The 12,037-nt window shown below is 40.3% G+C and overlaps 1 protein-coding gene across 1 annotated transcript; it reads left to right on the top strand.

The window, feature by feature from the left end:
* The first annotated feature begins 513 nt into the window (after positions 1 to 513).
* syvn1 (synovial apoptosis inhibitor 1, synoviolin) lies at positions 514 to 11,670 on the top strand. The gene is made up of 16 exons (XM_023396009.2): positions 514 to 697; positions 2,846 to 2,997; positions 3,155 to 3,247; positions 3,396 to 3,548; positions 4,065 to 4,113; positions 4,527 to 4,630; positions 5,422 to 5,548; positions 5,670 to 5,769; positions 6,020 to 6,085; positions 6,539 to 6,655; positions 6,905 to 7,062; positions 7,741 to 7,887; positions 8,268 to 8,414; positions 8,933 to 9,116; positions 9,439 to 9,554; positions 9,656 to 11,670. Exons 2-16 carry the CDS (start codon positions 2,866 to 2,868, stop codon positions 9,862 to 9,864), a joined length of 1,902 nt encoding a protein of 633 aa, XP_023251777.1. The 5' UTR covers positions 514 to 697; positions 2,846 to 2,865; the 3' UTR covers positions 9,865 to 11,670.
* Positions 11,671 to 12,037: the final 367 nt, after the last annotated feature.

The raw sequence follows: 12,037 nt of genomic DNA, 5'->3' as shown, positions 1-12,037 counted from the left end.
ATTGATTTATATATTTATCTGATATTTTAAAGATCAACAAGAGCAAACCATTTAATCTTTTGGAAGAAAGAAATGTTCAAAATCATTTAAAATATTTTTTAATACATCCTTCAGCCATTGATTCGCACTCATATTTGCCTATTGCACATTTTAATAAATGCCAGCTTGTACTGAAATTATCTTCTGTCTGAGTATTAACCTAGCACACAGCACAGTACAATGTAACGCAGAATTAGGCACAGCCTGACAACTTCCTATTGGTCCACGTTTGTATTTACCGTAACTCTCCTAAGACGTGGATCAACATTTACAACATTTGAAATACAATACACCAAATTACATTTACAATCACTACTCAGAACATTAGCGATTAAACGCAAACGTTAAGTCTTCGCTAAAGTGTCTTTGTAACTACTTTTTACACCAACTAAGTGACTAAAAACATTAACATGTCAGTGATGTGTGAAATTGCTCTTGCGTGATTTTACCTTATCAGCCGGATGTGAGGTGGCTCCCAAGGAGCAAGCCAAAGATAAACACGTAGCCAGACGAACAGGGGCGAGGATAATAAATATAATAGAGAGGCTGCTGTGAAACCATCGAAATGAAGTAGCTGTTAAGAATATAAAGGTTATAGCAAGCAAGGAGACATCCGTCAGATCGACCAAGGAGCAAGTCTTGCGCAGACATTGAGTCGGTAAGTCCCGCAGAGTCCTGGAAGCTGCAACGTTACCAGCTAGCTAGCTAGCTAACGTTAGCTAACACCAGCTAACTAACCTAATTACCTGTCTTTGACAGTAAGGTGGTCTCTGGAGTAAAGCAACGTTACTAATAACAAAAAAATAGCTGTACAGTCAGCCTTTTGAGAAATATGTGACGAGCCTACGTTTGCCAGGTTAAGTTTCTCTTTCTTTAAAAGCTGTCACAAGGTTAGTTGGATGTCTGAGACTTCATTTTACCATATTAGCTTGAATATTAGCAAGCGCAGTTAGCTGAAAGAGCTGCCTCTCCACCAGGAGGGTTAATGTTGTTTTTTAATTACGTCGAAATAAGAGATTAACTAGTTTTTTTTTTATATGCTGCTTTCAATATGAGATATGTTGCACAGGAGACAGTGATGCAGCAGCTGCAGTAGGGAGTGGGAGTGCACACAACGCAAACCCAAGTGCCCTTTGTGGAAACAGTATAACACAAAATTAATTTTTACCCTGAAGTCCTGTCATTGAACTCTCATTTAAATGTGCTAATCAGAATATTGGTTTCAAAGGGTTATTTGTAAGTATTGAGTCTTGGGATCCAGTGTCAAACTCAACACTAAAGTTCACCTGGCAGGTTAACAGCTCTGTGTGTTCTCACCAGATGTTACAGAAAAAGGTCTGAAGACTTTCTGTTTCTTTACCATGTGTAGTTAACACTTGAAAACAAGTGTGGTTAATATAACCCCTGGAGGAAATCTTTACAGTTATGTATATGAAACGCAGTACAAGATTAAACATGTTGACTGAGTCAAGATTACATCAGTGTTACTAGACATATGGGATATGATAATGCATAGACTAACCAGTGTAGGGCTGCTTGTGCGCCAAAAGATGTTGTTTTTGAAGATTGCCAAATTGTATTGGAGAGGTGCACACTTTCTCCGGGTTTGTCAAGAGTCATCTAGTAGGGTTTGAGACATCCTCTGATTAACAAAGATGTAAAGAGACCAATCTATTGTCCTGATTTAGATTTCTCGTCAGATTATTGGGCAATTTAGTTGATAGTTTATTGTGCTACACAAAAAAATGACCAGTTATTGGTACAGGAATGGCCGTCATGGTTACAAAACGCTTGCATCATCAAAACTACTTATATTTGACTAATTTTCTTACCCTGAGGAAGTGTCAACACTGATCTTGAGAGTTTTACTTTTTGTCCAGGTTTTCTGTTTGAATGCCTTAAGGTAGTTAATACATAACCTACTCTTCAGAACGCAGCAACATGAATGGTAACAAAAAGGAACTTAAGCCATTAACCTGTTTGGATTTTAAACATGTGATGGCACCTAAGTGTATTTTTCATTTCCTTCAAATGTTGCCTTTCTGCACTTTCTGACAAGATCTGAGGGAGAGAAGGACATTATCCGCTTCACTACATCATACTGACACTCCTCTTTAACAAGCTCTTACAAACAAACAAAGCAGAGCAACAAAGGATCATTGTGATAATTATATTTTAAATTCAACCAGATAGGTGTCTTAATTATATTAGTTACATGGGGATAGATGATTTGTCATTGGCTGTCTCTCTTTACATGACCAAGGAGGCAAGCACAATCAATCTTCATGCCCCTAGAAAAAGGACATAGAGGGTTTGGTCATTTTGAGTCTTATTCTGGTATTTCTCTGCAAAGGAAAAGAACTTCAGATGGCCTTATTTCTTTATGTAGTAGTAGTAGTAGTATTTATTTGTCCCCGTGGAGAAATTGGTTTGCAGCGTTATCACAGGCATTTCAAAAGGAAAAACAAAACATCATACGATAAAGACAGCTTAGGGCATACAACTTGAAACATTTCCACTTCATGCCTTGCAACATTATTTCTTCACAAACAGAATAAGTAGCTTTTAATGGATAACTGACAAGCTGCCAAAGCTTTGTGACCATACAGTTTATAAATTGAAAACGTAAACTTATTTTTTGGGCACATCTGTCTGAGTAAAATTCACATACCAGAGATGTCTCTCAGAAAATATTTCTTTCAAAGGAATTATAGAGTTATTTGCATGTTCCGCTACATCAGTCAGCTTTCACATGCAGCGTCTGTCTTCTCGTTCTTGTCTCCCTTCATGTGTTTCCCCTCCACAGTATCTGTAGCTGAGTCCAAAATGGTGCGAGCAGCCTTGGTGACTGCCACCAGTCTGGCACTGACTGGGGCTGTGGTGGCACATGCTTACTTCCTCAAACACCAGTTCTACCCGACTGTGGTCTACCTCACCAAGAGCAGCCCCAGTATGGCGGTAAGAGCAGTGCTAATGTCAAATCTTGAGTTTGGTTTAAATTATTTGAATAGATTACTCTTATTAATATCTTTGAATTTGACAATATTCCCCCAAAGGCCATATCAGTGACACTGTGAGGAATCAGCTTTTCCTGTCTATTTGTTTCTGGTATCAGGTGTTGTACATTCAGGCCTTTGTGCTGGTGTTTCTGCTGGGAAAGTTCATGAGGAAGGTCTTTTTTGGACAGCTAAGGGCTGCAGAAATGGAGGTAGAGTTCTTCTTATATTTATTACTCTCCTGATTCATCGTAACACACACTCACCTTTGTATTTAATGCATGATGTGCCTTGTAAATGACAACCATGAATCCAATCACACTTTATTTTCTGTGGTTTGTTATCCTTCTCTACAATCAGCACCTCATTGAGCGCTCCTGGTACGCGGTGACTGAGACGTGCCTGGCATTCACTGTGTTCAGGGATGACTTCTCCCCTCGCTTTGTCGCCCTCTTCACCCTCCTGCTCTTTCTTAAGTGCTTCCACTGGCTAGCTGAGGACCGGGTGGACTTTGTGAGTGATGATAGAGAAACAACTTTCTCAACCTGCACAATACCCTGCATACTTCCTTCACTGTCTCTGTATACAGTACACTGCTTAAAGGTAGCAGGGAAACATGGCACAGGATGGGGCAGATGGTGTGTGGATAAGGCGACATGCCAGAGTTGAACAAATATTGTTACGTGACATTTTGCAGCTGATAATTCAGATACACATTGAGTGTTAAAGGGCCTTCACTGTGCTGTGAATTGGAGTTTTAGCCAAAACTATTTGAATAAGTGAAAAGCTTTTCCTGGGTGGTGAAGATGTTGGCTTTACCAAACTGCTTTCACTAGACAGCAGTCATTAGCCAAATAGCAAACAAACTGGACCATATTACAGGTTTCTGTGCTCCTGCATTAGAGAATTATTGATACACTTATCATTCAGGATCACAGAATCAATCATTATGTTAATGAATAAACATATGTGACTTCATATGCTTTAAGTAACATTTAAATAATGTTTATTTCCATGGTTTCCTGACAGATGGAACGGAGTCCTAACATATCCTGGGTTTTTCACATGAGAGTATTGTGTAAGTAAATGTTATCCAGCCTGTTCAATATCATTCTTCCCGCCCTTCTGTGTTGGTTCTTTCTTACTCTTTCTCTTTCACTTCCCTCTCTGTACCTCTTTCATTTCCATTGATGCTGCTTATGAAAGTCTTTTAGCTAAATGAAACCGTATGCAAATCAATCTGTTTGTGCATCAGACCAGGTGCTCCACTGTTTAATGGAGCTGCACATCAGAATGACTTTAACAAACCATAAGACTGATAGTAGCACTGGTAAAAGGAGCCATTTGATCACATACAACTTACTGTATTTGAATTCAGGACAACTGTTTATTTTGGGCAAATACAAAGTTACTTTTTTTTCCTACATTTCTATGTAGGTACTGCAACCGCTCACAAAAGTGTTATTCAGTGTTGTTCTTTGTTCCCTGCAGCTCTCATGGGACTACTGGGTGTCCTGGACTTCCTGTTTGTCAACCATGCTTGTCACAGCATCATTACCAGAGGAGCCTCGGTCCAGCTTGTTTTTGGATTTGAGGTTTGTCATACTTGATTGGAGTTGAATTAAAGCTCTGTTTTTAAAGGAGCTATTTGTAAGTTATTCTGTTGCCACACAGCCAACGTTAGCATTAACAGCTGTTTACTCACCAGTCTAGAAGAAATGAGTTCAGCATCAAACTTCATTCCTTTACTCACCAAGAGGTGGTCCGTTATGCTGTAGCTATCACTGTAGCCTCCAATCTGCCCTGAAGACATAGTGCTGTTCAGATGGTGCATTATAACCTCTTGTATTGTAAAGACAACATCGGGCGAAGCTCATGGCTTATTTAATCCATCTTTGTCCATTTCAGAAGCTTCATCTCTCGTTCATTTGGCTGATTCATTTATTTGTTTCATTTTTACTATGGTTTTCACACTCCATTAACCCTTGTTCATGTTCACATCTGGTTACTGAGTTGTCCTATACCGGACACAGGAATAGTAAAGTGATTGACCAATTAAAAAAAAAAAATCGTTCAGCATCATTCCCATTAAATGTTATTGTCAAAGCCCCCATAATAAATTTGCATCCAGTAGCCCTAGTAGTCTGAGTTCAAAGTTTGAGGAAAAAAAAGACAAGAAGGTGATAACTTTAACCTGCCAGAAGAATTGAAGGATCTGTTACAGGGGGATGGTGCCTCCTACTTCATTAGTTAGTTTTTTTTGGCACATAACTTGGCTGAATTCTTTTCATGCTTCGTTCTTGTGTCCCTACAGGGCTGCACTTGCTAATATGCACACATAATGTTGTAAGATCCTCTTTTAAATAAGGTTTCTCCCCTCTGTTAGTATGCCATCCTGCTGACCATGGTGCTGACAACCTTCATCAAGTACATCCTGCACACTGTTGACCTGCAGAGTGAGAATCCCTGGGACAACAAGGCCGTCTATATGCTCTATACTGAGCTCTTCACAGGTACTGCATTCAAGTGTACTTCAAACTGTGATGCTGTTTTCCTCCAGACAAACATAACCTGCATGTAAAGTAAAAGGTGATGTCAGCCATATTTGAACGACACTTGATATTTTTCTTCAAGGTTTCATCAAAGTGCTCCTGTACATTGCCTTCATGACCATCATGATAAAGGTCCACACCTTCCCCCTGTTTGCCATTCGCCCCATGTATCTGGCTATGAGGTGAGCATCTTTATTGTCTCTGTTATGCTGTTATTACTTCCACTATTGTAGTTTCTTCTGTTAAATGTCAGATTGGTCACTTCTAAATCTTGATGATGCTGTTTCATATTTTAAATCTCCATACTTGATAGGTTTTTTGGAAAAGATGATCATTTTTAATCGAAATAAAATATTTGATCAAAACTAATTATTTAGATTTGATATTTAAGGCATGGTTTAAGTTTTTTTGTTGTTTTGTTTCCCCTACCAGACAATTCAAGAAAGCTGTAACAGATGCTATAATGTCTCGGAGAGCCATCCGCAACATGAATACACTGTGAGTAATGTTAAGCCTTTCCTGATGGCACTGTATTGCATTTGTAAAAATCATCATTTCCCATTGTGTCTGTCTTTCTCTCTAATTTACACGTCATTTAGTTGGACAAAAAATGGTGAAGTGGGATTTTAATTCTCATTTAATGATGAGGACTATGACCTATATGCTAATGAATGTCCATTCTCTATTTAGTGTAAATGTTTTGGAGAGGTAGCAGAAAGATATGCTCACTGTTGTGCAGTAACTTTGTCATGCTCTTACTCAAGTTGTAGCAAACCTGTATAGTTCGTCTGCTATACAGTACATCTGTATATTTTAAGTGTACTGATTTTGTTTGGTTAGTTTTTCTTGTGTTTAAGCTCAACTTTCAGGCCGGTACTTAGTATACTCAATATTTAGTCAGTGATATCTGCAAACCAGAATTGTTGGTCACATCTTTTTGTCTGTGTTCAGATACCCTGATGCAACTCCTGAAGATCTGCAGGCTTCTGACAACGTTTGTATCATCTGTCGAGAGGAAATGGTCACTGGAGCCAAGAAACTACCTTGTAATCACATTTTCCACTCCAGGTAAGTCCTGTGGTAAACAGTCTGACTCAACAGGAAAGATTCTGAACTACAAACAAACAAACAAAACAACTGAGATGTCAGACACAATCAGTGTCTCACTATTTAAACTATTTAAAACAGAGCAAGTCATTGTGGCAAATGACACATGACTCAAAACAACAACCTTTGGTACTGTGATGTGTTCAAAGTTGCTATTTGTGCTTGTTGCTTTTTAAATAATGTTGTGGTACCCTCCTTTCCGCTCCACAGCTGCTTGCGCTCCTGGTTCCAGAGGCAGCAGACCTGTCCTACCTGTCGCATGGACGTCCTCCGAGCTTCTAATAACAATCAGACTCCTGCCCCAGCCCAGGCTCCGCCCCCTGCTCCAGCAGCCCCTGCCAACGCCCCCGCAGCCCCGCCTGCTAACGGTGAGGATCAAAACCAGTACACATGAACACAACCCCCATGTTCCTGCTGCTATCAGCATAACGTGAAGCCAACCTACGCCCACACTATTTGCAGTGCAGAACGTCTGTCATGCGGGTGCCCTCAGCTGTAAAACAGCCACTGTACGAGAGCGAAGCAGAGCAGAAACATTCCTTTGAAACAACTTATGCAATGCTGCACATTCCTACACCTGAGAGTAATATTTCACCTGGGAGCGTTTAGCTTTGTTGCAGACATAATGTACTTTCATACCTACTGCTATCAGGACTGTTTAACTCAGAAAAACATTTCTATTCATGGGCAGATGTCATAAGTTTATGTTTGCAGAAAAATGGTGGAAAAATGGTGCCGTCTTTGAGCTGCTTTCAGACCATTCATCCGCTGTCTTTTTACTGAACACCACTCAGAGTCATACATGTTTAAATTCAACACACACTGTTTGAGTAACTAGTCCAGGAATCTTAGTTCTATATCCTCACTACATGGCACTTAATAAAATTAACTCAGTCCTCCGCCCTTTCTTGGCTTAATTAGCGAGCAGTATTGCTGGTAATATTGACCTTTTGTGCAGAGAGTGTTAATTATGTTTTGAAGCGCCCTCATGTAAATACATATTTCAACCCTTTTTAAGGATCTCTTGTGTTCTGTTTCCTCTCCAGTGGCTCCAGGCATGTTACCAGGCTTTCCTCCTGGCATCTTCCCCTTCTGGGGTCCCTTCCCTCCAGTGCCTCCTCAAGCTGCAGCAGCTGCAGCTCCTGGTGCTACTGATGCACCACAGAGCAGCACAGAAGCTACGCAGGCAGCGGGTGAGGATGCCTCATTCTGCCTCATCAGTTGTGTGCACAAGATCATCAAGATCATTCATTACTATTCCATGAGTGTAAAACAGAGGGGAAGTCCTGCGCTGATCTCAATATCATGTACTGATTTATAATGTGGCAGCATCGTGTATTATGTGATTATTAATCATCTTGTTTTGAGTTGTGATTGAAGCACTGATCAGTATTATGACATGAACCAAAACACCAGATGCATGTATTGCTACAGTAGGTGGTTAATTGCATAACATAATAACAACACAAACCCATTGTCCGACAGATGGAAATAATTATTGATTAATTGTATAGATGTTGTGAGGGCTTTACATCTACACAGATCATCAAAGACTTGCGTGTGTTTCCATCAGGTACCAGCCAACCCACATCGTCTACTGCAGACACCTCTACAGCAGCAGCTGCTCCAGGATCAGCAATCCCAGGCTTCCCTTTCTCCTTCCCTCCTCCTCCCTTCCCCACTGCACCATGGCTGCCCATGCCGCCACCTCCTCCCTTTGGTAAGCAACACTCAGTACTGCCGTGCAAACTGATCACGCAGTTAACTTCTTCCACCCTGTTGGTCCCAGTACAACGGTCTTCACGTCACTCTTCTCTGCTAGAACAGACATAATAAGAAATTTGCAGTTGTAGCTGTTTGTGGATGAGTCATGATAATATTTTCTTACTTCTCCTATCAACCCCTGTTTAAGGAAGCGATAAACACTGCCATAGCAACATGCTCTCCTTTCACACTGTGCACATGTTTGACACATGATAAATCTTATCTCTTTAGGTCACTTGAAATGATTGTTATGATTGAGTGGATCATTGAGTTTGCACATATTATTCTGGAGAGTTAGAATCTCTTCAATCCTCTTAGAGCCTGACAATTTTATATCAGAAGTGATCCTAGCCACAGGGTCTCTATCTTAGAGACAACTGCTGTGTAACACCTCCCTGCATCTCCCACTCAGATAGTTTATATCTGCAAGACTCTCAACTCCGGTCAAGTTGAATTTATCCTCCTTTCCTCCAGTGTCGTCGATGCCTCCCCCTCCTCCGTCTCTCTCCCGGATGTCCGAGGAGGAGCTGAGGGAGCTGGAGGCAGAAGGTCGGCGGGGCCTCGAGGCCAGACTCCAGTGTCTCCAAAACATCCACACCCTGCTGGACGCCGCCATGCTCAACATCCACCACTACCTCAGCACTGTCGCCACACTCACGTAACTAAACCTCACTGATTGTTTCACGAAATTTGAAACTGAAATCATTAAACTCTGTACTGTTGCATTTTTTTGTATTATTTTACCAATTTGTTCAACCTCATTTCTTGTAAGAGTTAATAGAATGTGTTGATAGTTTTTTCTGTAAAGATTTAAGTTAAAAAGTGCAAACAAGTGGTCACGTTGTCTGGAGGATTCAATCTTAAGCAAATACACTGATCACACTGAAGAGGGGACAGTTGCTCTTATGTTTGATTTCATCCAGAAAATGTAATTTTCAGTTGAATGCTTCATTGTCTTTTTACTGCCGTTTCTTCCACAGCCCTCCTCGGGCCGAGGGCAGCACTGGAGAAGCTAGTGGGACAAACCACACTGCTTCATCCTCTGCAGCTGGCAGCAGCTCAGAGACCCCCAGCCAGGAGAAGGACTCTGCCAGCTGTAAGTGAACTGACGGTACACATGAACTGTGACAACAGCCTGGATAATAAACACTGTGGACCCTGCTTTGATTTTTTTTTTTTTTTTTTGTACTTTTGCAGTTGATCAAGTGAGTGGTGCAACAGTCTCCTCTCAGCCCGCTGACTCCACCTCTGCTGCCTCAGACACAGAAAGAAAAGAAATGATGGATGATGGAGTTGTGGAGGACGAGGACGGAGAACCAAATGCCGCTGAGCTGAGGCGCCGTCGCCTTCGTAAGCTGGAATCGGCAACATCATCATCGTCATCATCACCCCCTCCAGACAACTGATCCATGTATTCTGACTCGGACATATCACTCTTGGACCAATAGGAACTCTGAGCTGATCGATCTTTACTTTGGTTCTTCATTGCGTCTCTTCCTCGTGGCTCTCGCCTTCCACAGGCTCAGGTTTCTAACTGTGTCGAATTGGACTCAGGCTGCTGGGAGATGCAGTGAACTTCAGCGCTTATCTGGACTGTTTCTGTCAGCAATAGCGCAACTTTTTTGTTTTTTTTCCATCACCTTCCCCCAAGAATGGCTACTGCAATAAGAGTACTGCAGGTGTTTCTCAGTTTAATCAGGTGGAAGAGGAATTCTCTTTTCGAACCCAGATATTTGGTCAATGTGAGAGAGATGGTTATTTGGATTCGTGTGTGCTAGTTTTACTGTCAGTGACATCTTTGCCTGCACTTTGATTTTTGTTTAATTAAGCTGTCCTCAGTATAAAGGTGGTCCCATTCGCCACATCAACATGTTACACAGAACCTGGATCAGTGTCACATCCAGTGAATTCAAATCAAGGGAACGTAATCATTTGCTTTTGCTTTTTTTTTTTTTTTTTTTTCTTTCCTTTAACATGCATCATTCTTGTGTCTCCTGGTTTCTCCATGTTGCCACTGCAGACGCTGTAACATACTGATTTATTTGAATGTGTACATACTGTATAGAGTTTTAATAGGATGATCTGTACATAATGCAGAATAAACTGTTTGACTGAAGTGGCAGTGGCACAACACACATGTTAGTTTGTATGTTCACAAACCGATACCAGTGAGGTGGACTGTGTTAAAGTAAAGCTCATAAACCGTGAGCCCTTTCCTGCAGGCTCTCTGTTGCAGCGCTTTAATGTTGCCATTGAATTAAAGATTGGCCTGTTTAATTCAAACTCACCATCACTCACTACATACAAATCTTCTTTTAGGTTAGGTTTCCAAGTTTACTTTTTTTTTTTCAAATCTGATATTCAGTTTTCAATTGTCAGTCAAAACTGTTGCTGTGCCACAACTGCCCACACGACCAGAACTGTTAAGTACAGCTCAGATCCAAAACACGTCAGGAGCCTTTCTCTTAATACTACCTACTGAAGTTTTTTGAGGCTATACTTTGCAGTGTTGTAAAAAAGAAAAACTGCATTATCTTGAAAGGTGTTTATATTATTTGAATGACCCAGTTAATATGAGGGTTTTAAAGTGTCAGTAAAAAATAACCAAATTGCGTAATTTAACGTGGAATGTAAACGTTTGGCTGACCCTGAATTAACGATGTTTTGTTGACATTGAAAGTTCATTCTTGAGCTTGGAAACAGCAGTGGTCTAAACAATACCACCACAAGGTCCATTTAGTAGTAGTAGTTCTGGAGCTTTCGATTATATTACGTGATCTAGCTTGTTCAGTCATCATGGAATGAAATCAGTGTAAATATTTTACTAAATCTGTACTTTTAGGTATGAACAAGTCCTTAAAGTGCTCAGACAAATTTTGATTTCTACATTCCCATGACAACTGGGCAACTTTATCTGCTAAGGAAGAACATGTAATATGATAAAAAGTTCCAGAACAGCTACCAAATGGACCTTGTGGTGAGATTGTTTTGTAATTGATGTTCTCTGTAGAGAACCAATCTGAATCACATTTTATGTATTACTATATTACATTAATTTATCAGATTAAAGATCAGGCAAAATGTCCTTTTTAAAAACATTGAATTGTTTCGTGAGGCTGTTTCAAACCAGGTGAAGGTCTCTGCAGGGTTTCAGATTTAGCCTCTGGTTTTCACTCATTCCGCATTTTGAAAATAAATTGCAGATAAAACTGGCCAGGTTACCTGTCAGTAATGATCATCTCTGCTTCTATTACCATCAAAATAATGTTAATGTTATGTTTTGTTACTCATTATACAGGAAGTAGACTTATGTATTCAATTATTACTGGAATATAGAGTCTCTATATAAGTACATTAAGTACCTATGCATTAACTGAATACTGTCTCTATTTTCTGTATAATTAGTACCAAATTACACAGTTCTTTACAGGTACCTCACTATTAAATATTTTGTCCATCACAGGCCCATAAAAAAAAGTGTAACCAGGACTGCAGTTGAAAGAATACATTGATTCAGAAAAGTTTGCAGCCAGATATAAAAGCAAGCATGATGCTCGCCATTGCACTACTTATCTCAAA

The sequence above is a fragment of the Seriola lalandi genome, unplaced genomic scaffold, assembly GCF_002814215.2.
Source record: "Seriola lalandi dorsalis isolate HSWRI2012SDOR001 ecotype SW California unplaced genomic scaffold, Sedor1 jcf7180002054971, whole genome shotgun sequence".
Classification (NCBI taxonomy): Eukaryota; Metazoa; Chordata; class Actinopteri; order Carangiformes; family Carangidae; genus Seriola; species Seriola lalandi.
Note: the sequence above shows the minus strand (reverse complement) of the source record. Positions and strands in the feature narration are given on the sequence as shown.

Excerpts from the sequence above, each read along its gene's own strand:
- syvn1 (XM_023396009.2), top strand. The coding sequence starts at position 2,866 with ATGGTGCGAGCAGCCTTGGTGACTGCCACCAGTCTGGCACTGACTGGG. Across the intron at positions 4,114-4,526 it reads TTTTCACATGAGAGTATTGT|CTCTCATGGGACTACTGGGT; the intron begins GTAAGTAAATGT and ends TGTTCCCTGCAG. Across the intron at positions 6,086-6,538 it reads ATCCGCAACATGAATACACT|ATACCCTGATGCAACTCCTG; the intron begins GTGAGTAATGTT and ends GTCTGTGTTCAG.